The 22,859-nt window shown below is 36.6% G+C and overlaps 1 protein-coding gene across 3 annotated transcripts in view; it reads right to left on the bottom strand.

Moving 5' to 3' along the window:
* ABH1 (ARM repeat superfamily protein) overlaps positions 1–22,859 on the bottom strand; it is a 78,188-nt gene that overhangs the window by 46,528 nt on the left and 8,801 nt on the right. For all 3 annotated transcript variants that reach the window (XM_089157202.1, XM_089157200.1, XM_089157199.1), the window contains exons 5-10: positions 16,827–16,898; positions 9,550–9,612; positions 4,630–4,806; positions 3,736–3,867; positions 2,843–2,909; positions 202–401 (exon numbers count right to left, since the gene is read on the bottom strand). In XM_089157202.1, the coding sequence (XP_089013328.1) occupies positions 202–401; positions 2,843–2,909; positions 3,736–3,867; positions 4,630–4,806; positions 9,550–9,612; positions 16,827–16,898 (711 nt within the window). The remainder of the gene's footprint in view (positions 1–201; positions 402–2,842; positions 2,910–3,735; positions 3,868–4,629; positions 4,807–9,549; positions 9,613–16,826; positions 16,899–22,859) is intronic.

The following is a 22,859-nucleotide window of genomic DNA, read 5'->3' as shown; positions in this document are numbered from 1 at the left end:
TGTAGAAGCCAGTTACCTGAAACCTCATCTCTGTTGATGTTTTAAGGGAAACACAGTGGGTGAACACGTCATCGAATTACAAATTACAAGGCACACATTATAACTAATAGTAACCACAATCTAAACCATGAACCGAAAATGAATATAGCAATGCATGAATATATGAGTACTGAAGACCAGAAGTCATAACCAGTATGGTACCTCAAATTTACTTGCAGGAAAAATATTAAGCCTTCGCAGTCTTTGAGGATAGTTCATTTCTGCTTCGTGCATTTGTCTGCCACAAGCAACCCCAGAAAGTACAGGAGGAGGAGCCGGTTGCTCAGGGCAGCTAATAGGACTCAAATCATAAGACTTTCCAGCAACTAGCTGAGCTTCAAAGGAAAGGTGAGGCCTGGGAACTAGAACAGGAAAAGAAAGAAGCATAAAACGTTAATATTAACTTGAAACATAAGAAGTACGAAATTACAAATTAATAAACTATTCTGTCACAACAGCTGATGTGATGTAGATTACAAGTCAATATGTACATGCAAGAACAAGCCTCAGAACCAACCCAGAGAGCTTGTGGCAATTTGTGGGAGAGGAGCCTAGACTGATGATATAGCAGGTTTTTTGTTGGTTCAATAAAGCATCCCATAAGGCAGCCCCAGCATGAAGACAACATGGGATCGAGACAACTTACTTATCACACAAACAGTACTGATTTGCATGAAGTGTGACACGGAGGCTTAGGGACTGATATGGATAGCCAGTGTGAGGACTAGAGTTGGATGCTGTAGAACACTATTAGAAGCTGCAATTGCTTTATAGAATTATAGATTATATTTACACAGGTTAGTTCTAGGTTCTAATTTCACATGTAGAAAGTAAGCAAAACTTTTTTTTATGAAGTTTCTGTTTCACCCTCTGTTTTCATTTTGTTAGATTTAGTTTCTATTTTCATTTGATATCTATTTTGTAAGCTTATGCCAAGCTATAAATAAGCCACATCAGTTGTGCTAGAATTTAAACTTGATTAATGAAATTCCTATTGTGCAAGTGTTTGGCCTAATAAAGACTTGTGCTCAATATCAGAGATAGTGCTGGTGAGAGACCCAAGGCTGAGATAGCCTACTGTCCCTAGACTTGATTAATGGCATTCCATTGTCCAGGTGTTTGTTCCAGCAAAGACTTGTGTTCAATGCCTAAGATAGTGTGGGTGAAACAGTGAGACCATGAGAGGCCCAAGGCTGAGATAATCTTTTAACCCTATGCCCCCATTTCTTGTCCTTGTCTCCATTCTTTCAAATGTACACAAAAGAAGTGGGAGGAGAAATACTATTATAAGCGCCACTCATTCAACATGTTCAGCAATTCTGTGTTGACCCTGGTTGAGATCGATCTTCCACAGCTTTTAACCAGTTTGAGGTTGATAATTCATACCATGCACACATCATTTTCCCACCCGCTATGACCATTTCCACCCCAAGATCATATTCTGAAAGGCACTTATTCCTTCAATGTTTGGCCCTATATGCCACCACTATACCACATGCAACCTTAACCTTCAGTTGACTTAATCTGTGAGAGAGAAGCCATACTCCTTCCCAGGATTAATCTTCAACTACTCTCTTTTGGCTCCACTGAAAAGAGTAAACACCCAAACTGAGAAACTGGGCCCCATGTCTGGAGAAAACAACCCCAAACAAAGGCAACATCCAACACCAGTTTATAAAAGACTTCACTTTGCAATTGTCTTTTCTGTCAGTTGGGTTCATGAATTCCCCCGACCAAAGCAAGAGACATTCTATGAAGCCTTGAAACTGTTGCCTTGGCAAAAGCTCATAGACCAGTTTCTATATAGAAAATGGTCAAATACAAAGGTTGGAGTACTATAATAAATAGGGATCATTCATTAGCAAAGCACATCGTAAGAAGAACAGAGAGAATCCAGCAATCTATGAGGGTGGAAAAGAGCTCTTCATTACTTTACAGTCCCACTTGAGAGATCCCATAAGCAGTCCCTCTGCTGTAACTTAAAAACTAGAAGCCCAATTGACTAAAGGCAGTTCAGCAAGTTTAAATGAGAATACAACTGGGATCTAAATTTAAAAAAAATAATAATAAATAATAATAAATAAAATAAAATTTTGATCCAGGTCCAACAGTAGATAGCAACATTGGTTCACCAATTTCTCTCTACAACTTTGGCTATTTAGCCCCTTCTTAAGGGTTAAAGGACCATCTAAGCTCTATACCATGAAAATTTCCGGCCAAATTAGATAAGGAGAGCTGGTTTGATTTATCAAGACTCCAACTATAGCAAACTTAGGATAGGGGTAAAAAGAGATTAGGGAGCTACAGGAAGTGGACAGTACTCACCAAATCAGAGTAAATGACATTGCCATGAAAATCAATATAACAAACAGCTCAATTGTGGGATAGAATCCAAAATAGCAATAGAAACAAGCCACTGACAGAAATTGAGCCTTACAGACTTTTCATTTCAACGTTCCTTTACAGGCCTTGGGTTTGGAATTTTTCTCATACAGATCAAGGTCATTTCCCTACAAATTATTCAGTTTCCATGTTCAACCCTCCGAAACATCTATATGAGATCCATAAAATTTTTGTGTTACTTCACCAATCCATGAAAGAGGACACTCATTCAATTTTCAACAGAAAATTTAACATGAAAATATACCAAGAACACAAAAAATGATAGAATGCTTAGCAAGCAAAGAAGCAGAAAAAAGCTCCCAGCTAGTAAGCTAGTTAGGGAGATAGAATAAGTCCAATCTGAACAAGAAATACAGCCTGATGCAATAAAAAGGAAAAATTACAGAACAATAAAACATACCACTATCAAGATTCCACCCATTGCTAGATAAAGTTTGTATCCTCTCCCACAGATCTTCTAAGAAATCCTGATAAGGAAAATCAGATATTATTAAGAAAAAAATATGGAAATCAAAGAATTTGCTGTTCCCAATGTATAAAGGTAACAGGTTACAATCACCAAAGGATGGCCTCAAACCCTAAATGCCTGCTGATTTCATTTACTAAACACATTCTATGGGGTTACATACTTACATCATGACACCACATGGATGAACTTCTATTCTGAATGAAATGGATACTCTTATGTTTTGAAATAAAGCTAATGGTGCAATTCAGTACATAAATTGAATCCTCAAATGGGATTATTTTTATGTTCATGACACCTCGATTTCAGGCTCTGCTTGCTGCTTATTATTATCTCATGTTGTTGCTACTCAGTTCTGGATTTCTAGATGGATGAATAGGAAAAGCAAAAATAATGGGGGTTAAACTTTCTTACACGTGGCCAGGGAAGAAAAGTTTTCTCCAATATTTTGGTCCAACCAAGAAAATTTTGTGGTTTCCTAATTACTATATGTGCATTACTGAAGTACATTAGTGATTTGAGGTGGGCGGATACAAGAAACCCCAATCAAAATCAGGTCAATGGAAAGAAATACTCCATCAGCTACTTATCATTTGTGTGGCTATAATAATGCGGAAAAACAAGACCTGGAAGAAAATATGGCAACGCAGAAGAATATGGTACAAGAAAGAAAATGCATCAATATAGGCAGGAAACACTCTTAAGTGAAGGAAGAAAAAAATTACCAGGAGAATATAAAGAGTTACCAGAAAACAATGAAGCACAAGAAAATTAGAATATCAACAATCAATGTCCATAAAAATACCAAAATTATGGCAAAACTATACCTTTTCCCCATGAGCTTCCTTGCTTTCATCATCGAATGCAAAAGCCGAGAACCCAGTATCAGAGATATGTTTTCTGATGCTTAAGTAAGCCTCTATTCCAACCATAACTCTCTCAATTTCTTCAGGGACTTGCTGAATATAAACGTGATTATGTCATAAACTGAGTAGACTAGAGTAACTTCATAAGATAAAAAAAAAAAAAAAACTAGTAAGAATGATCCTTATTACATTCCTAGGATAGTGGCAAGCTCAAGAATGTAGAAAGCAGAGTTCTTTAGGGGGGTGAAAAATCTAATTCGGCCATACACAGAAGGGAATCAGCACAAGAGCACAACACAATATAAGGGAGACTTATTTCTTTTCTTCCTACCTGTTGAACATTCTAACATGGTGAATCCACCATATTTTCCACACAATTTGGAATTACTCTCAAATTCTCTCACATAAATAACATAAAAGTCAAAGAGTCACTAATCTCAATCAACGAAGGGAGAAGAGTAGACAAGGAGAATATCCAACTTATAATGATGTTGGGGAAGAAAACAGCTCATCTAGCTGAATATCTATGCCATGAAAGTAAAAGAGAATAACATAGCACTTGACCTTAGCCACAAGGCCGAGAGAGGTATATCATAGTTGTTAGGATTTGAACCCAAGTCTCAACGGCAACATCATGAAATTCTCACTATACTACAATGACAATGACTTACACTGGCACCAAGAAAAAAATTTATAATACCTGCATGTCTGATTTTCAACAACCCGACAGCAGTATCAATTACTCAGTTTCTATGTGGGTGACCCTTATTGGATGACAAACTTGTCAAGCACCACGGGGATTAAAAAGTGGTAGATTTGCCATACTGCAGACTCCAAGTGTTAAAATAGCATTACCTCAACCAGCTCCGCACCTCCCCATGGTAGACAAGACAAGATGCAAGTAATGTAAAAGTCTGCACGAGCTTGCCAAGAAGGATTTCCGTTTTCTTCATCTACTGTTGTTGCAGCAGATGATAGGAGTGTTTCAAACACCACAATTATTGACCCTGGTTGGAGCACTTTGCTGCACATCTACAGGACATAGCAAGCATGCAGTGTCTTTAAATAACAAGAATAAATTGTCCAATCAGTTGATCATTGGAACAAGGAGAAACCAAAAATGCCAGACAAATATCTCAATTACAGCCCATCAAGGTTAGGCAAAAAAAGCAACCTTTCATGCATCAAATGCCAAGAGTGCAGCAGTCTCAATTGGACCAGGGAATGTAGTCTACGGATGGAATTAAAAGAAATTAAATGTCTGAACTTTTTAATTATAAGACTATTTTGAATATATTTAAATTATTCACTGTAAGGGTGATTAGGAGTCTAACTTTAGGCCTACTTAATGTCTGGGGCCTAGCAAATATACACTTACAACTCCATTTTGATTAGACATGATTTATGTGAACCATTTCAAGTTTTCAAGAGAGTTTTGAAGCCGTTGAGCTAGGCATACATGAATTGTATATCTGATACCTTTCTTCTTCTTCTGTTTAGTTAGTTCTCAAGTAGGATTAATCCTCTCCATGCTCTCCAGTCCTTATTATCTCTGGTATCTTCCTCTGATTCTTCTAGTTCTCTATGAACTCCTCTTATACTCTTTTTTTCTGTACTAGTAAAATTCTACGTGCAAATGCCCGTGAGTATTTGTTACTCTTTTCTAGGGTGACAAATTGCAAGTTAATTTGATAAGGATCGCGTAGTTTTAGGGGTGTGTCTTTCCAATTGCTTTAATTTGCAACTTTAAAGGAAAATTTGGTTTTTTTAGCCTTATTTGGGTAAAAGGTTTAACAGGTCGGATTTTCAATTAGGTTCACTGTCATTGGAAAGGGTCGAATGGATTTAGAGATTGGTATTTTTTTAGTTGGTTAGATTTGTTCATTCTTATTTTTGGAAAAAGAAAAAAAAAATTAATGCGGGTATAATAGGATGCCTTTTATTTTGTATTTGTTTTTATTTATTAAAATTATTAGAATTTTACTTTAAAGATGATTTTTCAGGATTTTTTTGCAAAATGCAATATGATGGGGGTTTTTTTTTTTAATGAGGTGATTTTCATTTCAACAAGGTTTTTTTCTTGATCTCCAAGTTACCATTCTTTCTTTTTTTTGTGGGGGGAGGGGGGGTATGGGGGTGGGGAGGGGGCAAACCATTCACTTGGAATAAAACCCCTATTTTAACTTTTATCAAGAAATATGTATAAACAGAAATTTTTACCAAAAAAGAAACTACAAAACAAAAATAAAAGTCCAAGATGGAGATTCAAAATCTACCCAAAGAAAAGATTATGGGTTAAGTGGAAGAATATCAACAGTCTTAAATGACCTACTCTATTACCTTCCCTAGAGGTGAAACTTAATTTATCTTCCACTATTGATTTTAGTTATATGGTAAGCAAATGGAAGGATGGAAAAAATGAATGAGATAATGGTTCTATTCTCAAAGCTAAAAGCTTAGAAAATGGAACCCACTAATATTACTTGTTCTGAAAAGTTACAAACTAATTTCTAGCCCAAAAAAAAAAGAAGAAAAAAAATTACAAATTAACTATAAATTTTAAAAGAAAGAATATAACGTGATCAAGATCACGTATGTTTCAAGCTAAGGAAGAAATCGAAAGAGTGACGGAATTGAAGACATCAAGAAGAGGGAGAAACAATAATCAAGGGAGTGGAATGCATGAAAATGTAAAATTATAATCAATATTAATATTATTGAAGTCATACTACTATTATAAAAGTACGAACTTAAGATAGATTACTACATTTCCATTCCCTTAAAAACCCCTATCCATTCAATCTATTATACCTTAAAGTCATTAATTAAGGATGTGTCCAAAACCGCAATTTGTCATTCATAAGCATAATAATATAATATAATAATTATAAAAAATATAATAATATAATAATTACTATTGACTGATAACATTCTTTGATCCTTACTATTTAAAATAATGACAGTTTTCCATCAAGTTCTTTGCCCTACGAAAAAAATAATTTGTCTCCTTATTTTTCATTTCTATATAATTTCATTCAATAATTATTTCTGTGTTTTCATTAATGGTTCAATTTTTTTTTTTTTAAGGTGTAAAGAATACATAACGAATTTTTATTTAGACCTCCATTAATTTGGATTCCTAATTTCTAAGCTCAATTTTTTAGTATTTAAAACAATGACAGTCTTTCCTACTAAGTTCCTCCACCTCCCAAAAGAATGAAGTGTCTCCTAATCTTCCATTTCTATTTCACTCCATTCGATAATTATTTCTCTCTTTCCATTAATGGAGATCTATTAACGTGAAAAACTCCTAATTGGTTCAGTAGTAATAATATCAACGATTCAACATAAATCAAAATTTTAAATTTTCAAGCATCTGTTACCTCACTTCACTCTTGTTTTATTGATAGCTCAAATCTCTCTTATCAATCCAACAAATCCATTTCTTATTTCTCCCTCTTCATCTTCCCATCATCTTCGCTAGATCTCCATCTAAGCCCATCAAGATAGATACATCATGCAATCCAAGATCTTCCACATCTCAAAGACCCCCTCTTCGTGTTCACCAACTTTTTCTCCCTTGTGTTCAACTATGGGAACAAAAATGTGAGAATCAGAGTCGTGTGTTTTTTGTGTCCTCAGAATAGCTCGAGAGCTTGAAGCTAACGCAAGTAACAAATAGGTCTTGGAAGTAGTGTGCCCACGTCCTGCTTGAATGAATATTGACGAGGGAGAGAAGGAAGAGGCATGTCACTATTGACCCTCCGCCTCCTCAATTTTTGCAAGTTTTTATGTTACAGCTATTGGTATTGGTACTGGAAGCCCGGACAACTCCCTCAAATAGCATCGAGGATAGAAAAAGCAAAGGACCCTGTTTCTCACACCTCTATTAAGATAATCAAAGAAGAGGAAGAAGCAGAAGAGAAAGAAAGGGATGTCTCAAAGATGGGGAGCTTGGGTACTTATCTTGATGGGTTTAGATGAAGGTCTAGCAAAGATGATGGTAAGGTGAAGAGGGAGAAATTAAGATATGCATTCACTAGATTGATTAGAGAGATTTGAATTTTTCAATAAAACAAGAGTAAGTTGAGGTAACAAATGCTTGAAAATGTAAAATTATAATTAATTTTGATATTATTATTATTGAGCCAATTAGGAGTTTAAACGTTCATAAAATCTCCATTAATGGGGACAGAACGAGAGAAAGGGGGGGAGAGAAATAATTATTGAATGGAATCAAATAGAAACAGAAAATAAGGAGATTATTCATTTTTTTGGGAGGTGAAGGAACTTAGTAGGAAAGAATGTCGTCATTTTAATCAATCAAATAGCAAAAAATTGAACCTAGAAATCAGGAATCCAAATTAATGAAGACCAAAATCAACTTAGGAAACAACTTATTTTCTTGGGAGGTCAAAGAACTTAATAGAAAATAGTGTCTTAACAACTTATTTTCTTGGGAGGTTAAAGAACTTAATAGAAAATAGTTTCATTATTTTAAATAGTGAGGATCATATAATCTTTATTTATCAATAGTAATTCTTATATAATTATTAATATTATATTTGTATGCTTATGAATGACAAATTACAGTTTTGGACAGCCTTAATTAATGACTTTAAGGCATAATAGATTGAATGGATAAGGGTATTCAGGGGAATAGAAATGCAGCCATGAGTTCGTACTTTATAATAGTAGTATGATTAGTATGCTTATGAATGGCAAAGTACAGTTCTGGACATATAATAGGTTAAATGGATAAGGGTATTCAGGGGAATAGAAATGTAGCCTTCAGTTCGTACTTTTATAATAGTAGTATGATAGTATGATATTGTATTGATATCAGAAACCAAACTATTTCTAACTGGTTATTATGTTTGACCACAAATTGACATTCTTAAACAATTAGATTCATTCCAGATCTGGAGGTAGTTCTCCAGAAGTATTGCAGTTCTTGCTTGTAGCTTGAATATCAAGGTAGCCAGGTTTCATCTAGATATTTCTCTGGTTTTCAAGAACCTCAGACCAAATGATAGGTCTGATTATGCTCTGCACTAGACCACAATTACATCCAGATCTGCCACCCAGATATTGAGATACCAAATATCTTTTAATTTCAGTACAATTTTTCCATAACCTAATTCCATCAACTTCTTCTAATCCTTGTAACTCCTATCAGGAACCCTTAACTGCATGAAAGAGAGGCAGAAAAGGAGAGGTATGATCAAGCAAATGCACAAAATCAATTCCAAGTTTTCAGCTCATTAACGCACCTACATATTGAACTTTTCCCTTCTTTTTTCTTGGGTGCACACATACAACTCAACCTCTAATCCATTAAAAATGCTCATAGCAAGTACTAAAACTGATTCGAAAAAGGAGGAGAAAGGATGATCCAATTTGCTTCACAGGGTCCTCTAGAAAATACAACCACATTGGACCTTATTCGAGGTAATGGACTTCATGCATTTGCAGTTGGCTGGGTTTCTTTTTCATCTTTCTCCACAACCAAATCATTACTAATAAACTTTTTAAAGGTTCAATGGTGAGTAAAATGAGAAGACACTCCTGGACTGTTTTTCAAAGCAGGAAAGCACAGAGTAATGTGTACACCCCAACCCCAAGACATAAGATGCAATCTTGCTACCAGATCAAAAGAAAATAAATATAAATCATTTATCTTAGAAATAAATTTATAAAAAAAATAATAACAATAATCTTGAGTAGACCCTGACTCAAGTAACAAAGACCAAGTCATATCTCATTCTTACATACCAGCACTGTAAGAAACCGCATCAAGATACGAATTCCGTTGCAATTGCCTGAAAGTAAAGCATCCTGCAACCCAGCAGATACTTAAATCATAAATATCAAGAAAAGGGAACATAATTCTAGCCAAGACATGAACAATAACTAAACTTTCATTTCCATACCATTGCAATTCTAACAAAATATATGATCAACAACATGGGAATGACACTTCCACAATATATACCACTACAGGAAACAAATGTCATTTGGAATTTGTTACAAACACCTACCAGTAAAAGCTCGGGCTGTTAAGGGGAACAACAATACATAATAACAAACAAAAAATCCCCCAGCACACATGCAGGCCCACAAACAGAGATTTCCAGGTTGGGCCATCACGCGGCACAGTGAGCATAAAGTGTAGGTCCGCATAACCAAGGACAAATTCCTCACACAGCACGGATCAAGCACCTAACCTTGTGGCTTTGATACCATGTTGCTACCACTTAACCTCAATGGTGTAGATCCAGCACCAAATTGGCCTATTTCCCTTTGAAATCAACCTAAGGTTGATAGATATGGGTGTTGGGCCTTAGTCAATAGGTTTATGTGGTCAAGGGCCTATTATGTGGCCCAAAAGTTCAGCATCCAGGGCAAGTACGAAAATAGGTTAGTTAACTAGTTTAATTGGTCTAACTATTTAAATTCTGCCCAACTTTAAATTAAAAGGGTAGAATAATCTCTATTCTTATGTTTGTCTCAGTTTTAAAAGTCTACGCAATTAGTTTTTATTTTCCTAGTTTAGGTTAGTTTCTCATTTCTAATACTAGGACATATTATGTAATAGCACCTCATTGATTAGAATAGACCACAGTTGATTAACGGGTTATTTTTCCTTCAAGCCTTGAGTGCTGTTACATACATTTTGCTGCTACAACTACGGTTTATGTCAACTTTGGTCAGACAAGGTCCAAGAGTTGAGCATTCCGTTAAGGTTCTTCATGAAGTCAAGACAAATCCTTTGCCCTTGCAGAATAGACAGCCATCAAGAAGCCATTCCACTTTATGCAAGCATCAAGAAGGCTCCCCATCCAGGTATTTGGCAGCCTACCCACATCCCCCTTCTCGTATCACATTTTTCTTATTTTTCTTGAATTTTCTTGCATTTCCCAATTTCCCAAGAAACCCAATGTTCAAGGTCAAATCTCGAACAATCTAATGGTCAAATGTTTCCCACAATATAAGTACATCCATGGAAACATTCGCAACAATGAATTTTCGAAATCTCAATCCACCCAAATGACATGTGGGGTCAAAATGAAATTGACTGAAGTTTCTATTGAAATCTTACTAAAGTTTGACATTTGAGTCCAAATTTTTCAATTGATACCTTGGAAACTTCGGTTGGAATCTCAGATATTTTGAAAATTAACTGTGACTCCCACTCAAAAAGATGTACTGAACGACCTCTTCTCCTACCCACCTACTAGTCATACATGCTACCAGCGGCATCATATGACTTATCACAATGGATCAAGGGCTTTCATCACAATTTGGTGATCCATATCCTGTGATAGGTACTCAAAGAGAAATGCACAGTGGTTCCATCAGACTTCAACGAAGTACCAAAACATTGTATTAAGACTTCAGGAGAGAAAGATGCGATGATGTCCTTATATAAATAACTACTATGAATCTTCAACAAAACATAATAAGGATTCACTTCATTACTTGTTTAAAACTTCAAATTGTTTGTTTTTATGCTTCAGTACTTAACCAATTGGGTAACTATACATGACGGTTCAAAAGTACATTGGAATACATTCAGATTTGACTGCATAGACACAAACAAGGGTGTGAATGCAAAAGACCACCATGGGTTTTTTTCTAACCAAACTAACAACGGTTATGTATTTATAGACCCTTAAATAGGTTATCTAAGAAGAACCAAAACCAAAAAATTGCGTAAAAATCCACCAAAACTGGCAGAAATTGTACCAGGTCTAGGCGAGATTACGGCCAAAATCACAGTGTCTCGGTGGTCTCAACCCCACCGAGATACCAAAACAAAACAAGATCTCAATCTATGAGTACATCCCTCCAGTTTGGTGATCTTAGATCCTGGCTTTACTCTCATATCTTCTAATTAACCATCCAAACCTAACCAAACTTAGGTGAGTCATATCCCCATATTATTACCTACATTCCCTCCAAATTTCAACACATTCTAATACCTACAGAACTCAGTTCCCATCTCAAAGAGTTCATTTCATATCTCCCATGGGATAGCTAAGTATCCTTACATCCTGAATATCATTTAAAAGCACATTACTTTTACCCTTATACCCTTTGAAACCTGACCCTGTCCTCCAAAAACTAAACTTATCACCCAATATGAGTTGGTTCGCTTAATGGATATTAGAACTTAGAAGAACTGGTCCTCATTCAATTGAAGCTACATTACTAGAAGTTCAACCTATTAAGGGCTATATCAATGCATGTAACACAGAATAACAGCATCTTTGTAATCAAATGGCCATTAACTTGGGCTTCTAAACAACTTATCTACCCTCCCAGTGTGAGAAAAAAAATTAAAAAAGAAAAAAAATAGAATAGAATAAGAGCATCTAAAAATTAAACAAGTTATTTTTTTTCTGAATAACAAAATATTGTGGAGAATTTAAGTATCAACGAGGTATATATTGTTTCAAATTGCACTTGACAGCAAATTCCATAGTTCCAGTATGATGCAAGCATGATGCGAATTCTGGTCGAAACCTAAGTTTCGTCCCAAGCAAAAACCGGAATATCCAAGTTTTGGTCGAAATTTTGCTCGAAACCTAGTACTTCTTTTGAAATTTCGACCCTAGGTTTCAAGCCTTATATGATCTTCATTTCATCTTATTCCACGCCTCCTGCCTATTTAAAGCATAATAAACACAATAGAACTAGTATTTTGCCCAAAAAACCACTGAAAAATTATCATTCAAGTATACTAACAAATGACCGATTCCAATAAGTACAAACTGTATTGCATATAAGCATAGAATCATCAGCATACATGAATTTTGTGATAGAATGGTTACATACACAACTAGTCAACAAAATGCAATGACCAACTAGATCAAGTGACGATGTCTCACATATATTAAGTTCAAGCCCACATATCATGTATACATATGTATTTTCTCAAAATCAGAAAATTAAAAAATTTGTAGCAATAATCAAGAAATAAGTTTAACAACACACAATCATCATAATCCTAGACTAAACACATATTAATTTCAAAGCAATACAAGATCATTTAAGACATGAACAAAACAACAATAAAAAAGATGGGAAGTTTGAAACTGGTGGGTATGGCTCATGCTTCACATTCTATTGCCGATAGAGATTCCCTTGTAGCTGTTGTGGCTTAAGAAGTGTTTGAAGGCAAAAGAGAAGCAAAAGAGGCGTTAGAAGGCAAAAGAGTTGTGGAAATTTGGTAAAAATGGGATAGATATCAAAAAAAACCAAGGGAATACAAGCTGAAATGTCAAAACCTGCGAAATTTCGGTCGGAACTTTGTAACGGCGTTTTCAAATTTTGCAGGCATTTCAGTCGAAATTTCCCTAGTTTCCACCAAAATTTATTCCATGGATGCAAGCAATTTCAACTGTTGGATAGACAATTCAAAGTCTAGATTAGCCATGTATCAACTTTCAGCCTCAAATTCAATTACTTACTCTCCCATGTAATGCCACAATCCTCCTTACATGTCATGCAACCCTGTAGTCCCATGCACTAATTTCATAGTCTAGATTTTATTTTTGTTGTTTTGTGGTTTATTTTACAGTCCCTAGAGCGTTAATTTGGCAAGTACTAGAGAAAAGAAGTGTTGCAAGTAAATATATAGATATAGTTAAGGATATGTATGATGGTTCGGTGACTAGTGTTAGAACAGTGGGGGGACAAAGTAATGAATTCCCGATAACAATTGGGTACATCAAGGGTCAACTTTAAGCCCATATCTATTTGCACTGGTAATGGATGAATTAACCAAAGACATTCAAGATGAGGTTGTATGCTTTTTGCGGATGATATTGTGTTGATTGATGAGACCCAAGTGGGGATTAATACCAAATTAGAATCATGGAGAATAGCTTTGGAATCAAAAGGCTTTAAACTTAGTAGATCGAAGACAAAATATTTAGGTTGTAACTTTAGTCATGATCGGGCAAATGATGAGGTGGTGATACTTGACGATAAAGAGATTCCTCAGAGTGATTGTTTTAGGTACCTAGGTTCAATCATAAGTTAAAGAGGTGATTTAGAAGATGAGGTTTCCCAAAGAATTAAAATAGGGTGGATGAAGTGGAGAGGTGCGTCCAGGGTCTTATGTGATCGGCGTATTCCATTAAAGCTTAAAGGAAAATTTTATAGGACCGTTGTTCGACCAGCTATGATGTACGGTGCAGAGTGTTGGGCTGTTAAAAAGAATCATATAGATAAACTCAATGTAGCAGAAATGAGGATGCTAAAATGGATGAGTGGCAAAACTAGGATGGATAAGATAAGAAGCGATGATATTAGAGTTGGTTTGGGAGTTGCTCCCATAAGTGATAAACTAAGAGAAAGTCGTTTGAGGTGGCACGGCCACGTTCAACGGAGACCTATAAATGCTCCTGTGCGGAGAAGTGATATAATCCATATTGAAGGAACTAGAAGAGCTAGGGGTAGACCTAAGATAACCTTAGGAGAAATGGTGAGAAAGGATATGTATAGCTTAGGCCTTGTATCTGGCATGGCCTCTAAGAGAACTGATTGGAGGGCAAGAATCCATATAGCCGACCCCATTTAGTTGGGACAAGGCTTATTGTTGTTGTTGTTGTTGTTGTGGTTTATTTTACAGTCTGTATGTCTCAGATTGCGTTGAAACCCAATATGCGTGCATAGGACCATAAATTCTACCTGTCCATAAACTTTGGACACCATCAAAGCTGCATGATGCCAGATATTCGATATCAGGTGCGATGTGTCCTAAGTATTATACAGTCGATGCATGCTAACAACACTAAAGAAAAACTTATCCAATGATATACGTTGCAGAATGTTAGGCTATTGTAGAACCTGGACAGATTGGAACCAGCCAAGGAATGCACCAGCTAGGACCAATTCAAACCAGCGTGAAGGCCAGCTCAAACCAGCCAGCTGGTCCAACTAAAGGTCCCCTTGTTCCACAATTTTGAGCAGTCAATGTGGACTCCTACAATAGGACAAAACATTGTTCACGTCATTGTCCACGTGAACAGTGTCAAAACCCGTTATTCAGCAGTGGGAAAAATCATAGAGGAATTGGGGACCCAATATCAGATTACATGAACACTCTATTTTACGGAGATTTGGAAGTTTAGGTTAGCTTCTACTTTAGTTTATGTATGTATTTGAATTATAAAGTCTAGTAGTTTCAAAATAAAATTAGTTCATATATTCCATAAGTCTATTGTTACTAGTTATTAGTTTCTATTTTTAGTCTACTAAATTTCCAGTCATTGTATAGCTTTAGCCAAGCTATAAATAGGCCCTCACATTGCAACCAAAAATCAAACTTCAGAGAAACTAAATTTGCAAGCCATGTGGCCATTGCTTATGGAGGAAACACATTCAACAGCTGAGAGACCCAAAGACTGAGATAGCCATTCCCCTCCCCCCCCCTTTTTCTTTTCTATCTTATCATCCCCTTACCCTATCTTTTCCTTGCTGCTGCTACTGTTCATGTCTGCAACAATCATTAAGGTCTCAAACTTAAGATCATAATCAATCTTCAGCTGATTACAGAGGCTGCTCCTGCTGTTACCCATCATTGAAAGCTCTTGCTGTTCTTGTGATTTAGTCTTGTTGCTGCAACTTGTGATTGAAGTTCTGAGTGTTCTCTAGTGCTGTTTGCACCTACATTCGATCCCAATACAGTTTCTACTAGATGAATTGCTTAACATTCATTACCTTTAAATTCTGCACTTTACTATACTTAAAACCTGTGTTTCCCTACTGGAGTATTTGGAGCTTGAACATCATATTAGGACTGTTACCCTTGGGTTTACATTCTTACATTAGTTCCGTACTCAAAGAGTATCATACAGATGTTCTCGCCTTAATTTCCACCACAACCACCTTGACTTGTCCAGACAACATAGCAAAAATGGTTGCTTAGTTGGCAAACTAAGGATTAAGTAAGAAATGATCAACTTAGAGCATACTTTGGAGTAGTTAAGATACATAATAAGCAACAAGAAAGTCAATTGAGGAGACATGGCCATGCAGGAACACACAACAGAGGCCTTTAGATGCTCTAGCATCTTCTGATTCAGGTTGAAGAAGCTAAAGATTAAGGGCAGGCCAAATATGGCTCGGGGAGAAATGGATAATTGGTGACGAAAGACATGCAAAGCTTAGGCCTTGAATCAAGTATGACCGCAATCAGTGATATTTGGAGGCTGACAATCCATATAGCCAGACCTGTTAGTTGGGAACTCAGATAAAGCTGAATTGATGCAGCTGGTATCATATATCATTTGGCATTTCCCAATCACCCCCCCCCCCCACACACACCCCAGTAAATTACACACAAAATCCAGAAAACACATCACACTTAAGTGGTAATAATTTTCAAAAGGAAAAAAGCATGTTGTCACTAAGCATTGATGTTGAGAATGCTATGTTAATAATTTTCTCTTCTGGTTTTTTAGTAAAATATTCCCATCAAACTGAGCTCAAAGCATAAAGAGTTTAGCTTTTAGCTAATCAGAACCTGTTCTTGTTTAAAAAATGTGGAAAAAAGTACCTTAAGAATGGTCAACTTAATTGCAAAACTGGAAAATATCACAGTACAAGTTGGACCTGGTAAATAAAAGAGAAGAACACTAGCACAAGGGAAATCATGTTAATGTCATTACTTGCTAGTCAGCAAAAGCTAGAAGAAGTTCCTTCAGATGATTAAGAAAATCATTGATTAACATCAATTAGATGTAACATATTAATAAACATTAGTCAGATGTCTTAATTTACATATAGAAAGAGAATTTGAGCCACCATTCTAGAAAAATTGAAAAGGACATGTCTTCAGTATCCTAGAGTACTATAACATTACTTGCAAATTAGATGCGATCAGATAACTTTTTTCTTCTTGAGAAGTAATAATAAATTAGACAGAAAATATTAGGCCAGAAGGCCAAGCAGACGTGAACTATAAATCTAGCCAATTGTTGACATTATAGCTTTAGAAGTTAAGGTAGGCCAATAATGCATCCTTCATTTATTTGTACCTGCAAGTTAGTTTGAGTATGCTCCACCACTTTTCTGGCAAAATCCTCACTTTCTAGATTTAACAATCCAACCTGTAAGGATAAAAACTACTCAAATCATCTGAAAAACAAGCTCTTCTAAAATAATAAACAGGATATAAATTAGACAAGCTCAAGAGACAACTGAATATTTACAACAAAACAAGATACTAAGCAGACATATATTCTCATTGGAAAAAATATTGAATTAAAAAAATTCCAGAAAAATCAGGTTCTTTTGTAGGGGGTGTGGAATAGCAATCAATAGAGTACCAATATATTGCTAAGCAACCATGGTTGTCAAAGCGGTGCTAGGCGATAGAGGGCAACAAAAATCAAGGCAACACCAAGGAAAGCGATAAGGCGTCGACTAGGCAGCAGGGCGGACACTTTGACAACCTTGTAAGCAACTGCAATTAACATACTGATGAAATAAAGACTATTAAGTCATCTAAAAGAAGATTGATAACAGTTAAATTTCCAACCATTTGTAGTCAAACTAAGCTCTTTAGCAGTTTCAATGTTTACAAAATCGCAGAGGGTGAGTGCTTTGAGGCAAAGGTGTCCACCTAATGCACCTTACCAGGCTTCAAGGCACAGCAATTCGATCATGCCCTCACTTTGAATCATGAAAAACTTCAAGCCAAGGATCATGCTAGATCCTGCCCTAGAGATCAAAACTGTTTTGATATGCTTAGAACAACAATGCATAGCAGATGGAGTTTCTACAAATAATAACTATGACAATTTGAATGCAACAATATGATTTTATCTCTGCAAACAATTGCTACGGCAATTTGGGCATTGAGACTACTTGGTCATCTTGGGTGCCTAGGACACATCTTGACCAACATTAGTGGTATTGCCTTGCTTTTGGACCTCTCCCATGCCTTGTCCCCTTGTTAACTACTAATACAAGACTCCAATATCTACTCAAGAAAATCAGATAAAAACCTAATATCAGAGGAAGCAGACATTGGCTAATGGGTGTGACTTAAGCTTGCTCCTCTTCGTCGCTTGGGTGTGTTCCCTACACGCTATAGGTAATCCCAAACCTTACTAAGTGGACCAAATATGTCATGGAGAATATTGGAATTTATATCCAAGAGGTCGATTATGTATCCAGCACCAACAGTCAGAACACCCCCAACATAAGAGGTCCCCACTTAAGGATGTCATTGAGTAACCAGGGACTGAATATGGAACGCAGGTCCAAGCCGAATACCCTAGCCACTGCAAACCATATTTAATATGGTTAGGCATTGCCGCATTGGATCTGAAAATAGCACTATAATCTGGATCTAGTGACTGGACCAAAGAACCTAACCACATCCAAACCGAATACCCACTCTAAATTTCAAAAACTTAAATACTTTATCCTCTCTTTAATAGGTATAAAACTTTTTATATCCTAGAATTATTCTCTCTTGATGGTTACCATGTCAATACAATGTCCCTAGTAGCTTAGTCTCTTAGATCCTAGTGTCTAACTAAATGTAAACTTTTTCTATGGACGCGAGAATCAAGACCCATCTAATATGAATCACGATTGGTAACATTTCATTTAAGAAAGTTGCATAGTCTTGATGCAATCCAACTACAGGCAAGTCTTCTAGGATCTCAATTCAAAAGGTTAGGGTTTTGGTTTTAGGATTTTGAGGTAGTTGATTGGGCTCCGCAAAAACATAGGTAATAGTGGTTGGATGGAAATGAGGCTGGAGAGAACATAGGTAATGACATATGGGGATGACCCCTAAAATTTAAGACAGGTTATGATGGCCAGATTGGTGTAGATCTAAGCATGCTTGATTTTCTTTGGTGAGTACAAAAGTAGAAAGAAAAAAAGGATTTAAGGTTGGGCAAATTAGAAGGTCAGAAAAAGTAGGAGAATTGGAGCTAATTAAATTTATCATCGTTGAGACATTCTTGAACAGAAGCTTAAACGGTAGGAGCTACTCTTGGGGAAAAAAGAAGAGAAATCACATAAAAGGAGGACGAAGGAGATGGTCACATAACCAACCTATGTTATTATACCTCACCGTTCACAACAAACAAAAATCAAATTCAATTCATCAATTCATGTCTCAACTAAGCAATTACATCTATGTTTACTGCCATATTGGCATGTGTCTTCAAACTCAAACTATTGACTCAGAATCAGAAATTGACTTCAAGATAGACTAAGATTATCGTTCATGTGAGCATCAACTTTAGGACTCCTAGACATTCTAAAAGACTCATTACAGTAAATAAATTAAAAATTAATTATATCTACCTATTAGGCATCCTAATCTAGCTCAAGCGTCAACTATTACTAGTGTAAGAGGCTCATAAGCATTAACTTGGGGCTCCTAGACATTCGAAAAGACTCCTTGGATATAGCAACTAACAAAACAACCATATTAGAACCAGATGAAAGAACCCTGTAAGGGCCTGTCTGGTAATGCTTCTGTTCTGAAATACATGTTTCTCAGTTAAAAAAGAATTTGTGCGCGCTAGAAAATGTGGTTGGACCATAAAATGGCATTCAGTAAACCTATTCTAAAACCCTTTTTTGTTTTCAGGAAAAGGTAGTGGAGGAGGTAGAAGATGGAGAGTTGCAGGTGTTTGCTCTTCTCACCTTATTTAAGCCTCTAGAAATTTTCGGGGAAAGATGATTTATTTGGAGTAAGTTTAACCATTTAGGGGCGGGGGGAAATGTTATGAAAATCAGTGAAACAAGGTTTTTGGTGTTTCAAGAATCATAGATTTGGTATGGTAAAGCGGCATCCTGTTTCATTTGCACATAAAAACAAACTGTTAGTATACGTTTGACAACACCAGGTGACCAGTTCTTTTATTCTTTTATGCCCGGAGAACAAAAGAACAAGTATAAAGTGTTCGATAAACTGGGTCGTTCTTCCTGTCTGGCAAGCCAAGCAATAAGCCTGGATAAAGTGTACCGCAGAACGTCTCAGTTCCAAGACAGAGCTTACCAAATGTGTGCCCGATAAAACCAAGCATCTGAAAAGGCTTCATGCTGAAGACCCAGGGGAAAAGAGAATGCAGTCTCCAGTGACTGCGAAGAAACCCAGTGACTCCACGACAAATTGACGGTCTTCTACACTCAGTCTCCAGCCTCTGTTACAAACTCATCACCTCAGCAATCAGACATAGCCAATGATACAGATCTTATTCTCAGATGACTGAAACAATGGTTCTCTTCATCTCCTTTCCCCACCCTGTTAAGCAACCTCACCAAACCAACCACTAATCTCCACTTCTTACCACTTCTTTCATCACCACTACCAGCAGCACAGGTTCCACTTTCACACTTCGGAAATGATAAGCTACCCTCTTGATCTTCCCGTATCTGCACTCATACCCATCAGGTACCACTGAACTTGTTTTACTATTCTTCATCTTCTTTAGAAATATGGCAAATTACTGAAAATTGGATTTCCAATTTGAAGAAAAAGTAAGTCTAGGATTTCTTCATCAGTACTAAATTTTCGCTGTAGGAGTTCAAGAGCCAGTCAAGCGGTTCAGTTGTTTCAGACGGTCCGTCTCAAGATAGCTGTTTGGGACGCCTAGTTGGAGGATTATTGGGATGAGGCTGAGACCCACTGAAGCTCCTTCTTTCCTAACTACTCCTTCCCTTTAGATTTAGCCCTTAGAACTGACCAGTTGGAGGCAACGCTATTGAGAGTCTATGTTCCCACTGGCTGCAGAAGAACTTGTAGTTTTGCCGTTACTGGTGGCTGCATTGGTTATAACTTCCTCAGTGTGGAGGAATTCAATGTTGGATGCTTTGTTGGGAAATTCAGTTTAAATAACAGGTATATGGCTGGGATATGGACAATAGACACTATGGCTTGCCTCCTTCCACAGAGGGGACCCCCTTACCAGAGAATGAGTTTGATTGTTTCTGAATGCTGCTTGGAAACCGAACTCATTTTCAAATACTAGCAGGTTTGTTTAAGATGAGACCTTAAATATGCCTGAAGACGTTTAATACTTGCTTGAAGTTAGCTCTCCTTACTGGTGCTGATTCAAAATTATGTTTATGCTGGAAATTTGTATCTAATCAGTTTTTACAGAAGAGATGATTGTATGAGGAACCAATTGCTGCCATACTTGCTCCATTGTGAACGGAACATAGGTAAAGGGAAAGATAAGTAGATAACTGGTATAATTTCATTGGCACCAGGAAAGACATATTGATAACCCGATAATGTTGAAATTTGATACTCTATTAACTGGCAGTCAAGGAAAAGATGAAGAGGAGTCTCAACGTCTTTTCTTTGCATAAGGCTTTTGTCTGTATAGGTGCAGTTTGCATTTGTTCGAGGATGGAAACTATAAAAATAAAAAATAAAAAATAAAAAATAAATAAAAAACCAAAGCTCCAGAGGGAACCCAGTTAAGTCAATCCTGCCATTGGCCATGCAACCTCGCCATTACAATTGAGCAATAAGTAGAAATTCTCCACCAATTTAACAACTCATTCCCATTCTTCCAAACCCATAAGCAATAACCTACGTTTTCAATGGACGCTACAAGCACCTGAAGCACCAACAGGCATTCTCTCATAGTGTGTTTGATTTTGTGATTCCATGGATTTCAAATCCATTGAATCACAAATCAACTTTTAACAACCTTTGCTACTTTTGTTAAGCATCATAATCAAGAATCATGTGCAACTATTTGAATTTGATGGTTTGAGGTTTAATCCATGAATTCCTCCAAATTATCATTTGACACCAAGTAAAAAAAATCCTTGACATATATAATCATAGTAATTGAAATCAACGCAAACATTAATGGGATTAAGTAACCAAACGCACTATTAACTCCCACTCACTGAGAGATCTCTCTACCCCCTATTAATCTAAGCAGGTGCTGGTAAATTGATAATCATTTTCATGAACAATATAAAATGTTCAGAGCAAATGTTACATTGCCTCTCCTTACCAAACAACTAATCTTTCCACACATCGTCACAACAAGCCATCATAATCTTTCACCAATATCTGGTTGCATGTTTCTTTTCTCTAAATATCATTCGTATACCATCCCCTTCTTAAGAGCATCATAATGGCAAATCTTTCAATTGGGATCCAACATTTAATCATTGATTTGGAATATTCTGGTCAATTTGGAACTAACCAGGTATTTGGTTAAAATTCCAGTGTGATTTAATAGATATTCTGGGATTTTTTTTCAATTGAAATGGGGGAAAAATCATAGAACAGGTTTTGTCAACATCAACTTGTGTCAAAAACATTCATTGAACATTCCTGGACTGTGTTTACCAATTTACCGAACACCCATATTGCAAGAACATTTTACTAGCACAGAAACAGTCAAAACTGTTTTTCATGGAGTACAGTGCTCCTAGCACAGGTCTTTTTTTAACTTCCACTAGCACAGAAAAATGCTAGAAATAAGAAACAGACAGGCCCTAAAACAGATCTGAACAAGAACCCACCAGGATCAGATCTGGTATCAATTCCACAACCAATCAAGGACTTGGTCTGGATCTGGATCTCACTTCCATTCCTTGGAACCAAACATAATTCCTGGATCCATAACCAGTTGACACTCTTAGCCCCACTAATACAGGATCTGGGAGTGATGTAAATCATTTCCAGGGGCAGCATAGGGCCTAGGGTTACTCCTCCAAACCCTACGGGCTACAGTACATAACCCCACCAGGGGCATTTTGGTCATTTTTGGTAAAATTCGTTGAGTCTAAGGTAGGATGTCATTGGGTCCAGCAGTTTAGTAGGACCCAAGATCCACTTCTACATTTGCAATTGAGTCACTATTTAGTGAGTTATTGAAAGATCCTTGTTAGGGTAGGATTCCTATAAAACCAATTTGGATTCCTCTAGAGTGGGATATGATTGAATACTTGTTTGAGTCAGAGTCCTTTGAGTCAGAGTCTTAATTAGACTTGGACTGCAAGTTACAGTCAAGTTGGTATCTTAGCGTGAGTTCCTACTTCCTAGTGCGTTTTCTTTTAGAGGCTAT

This window comes from Hakea prostrata, chromosome 5, assembly GCF_041222555.1.
Source record: "Hakea prostrata isolate BN-2017 chromosome 5, UWA_Hpros_2, whole genome shotgun sequence".
Classification (NCBI taxonomy): domain Eukaryota; kingdom Viridiplantae; phylum Streptophyta; class Magnoliopsida; order Proteales; family Proteaceae; genus Hakea; species Hakea prostrata.
Note: the sequence above shows the minus strand (reverse complement) of the source record. Positions and strands in the feature narration are given on the sequence as shown.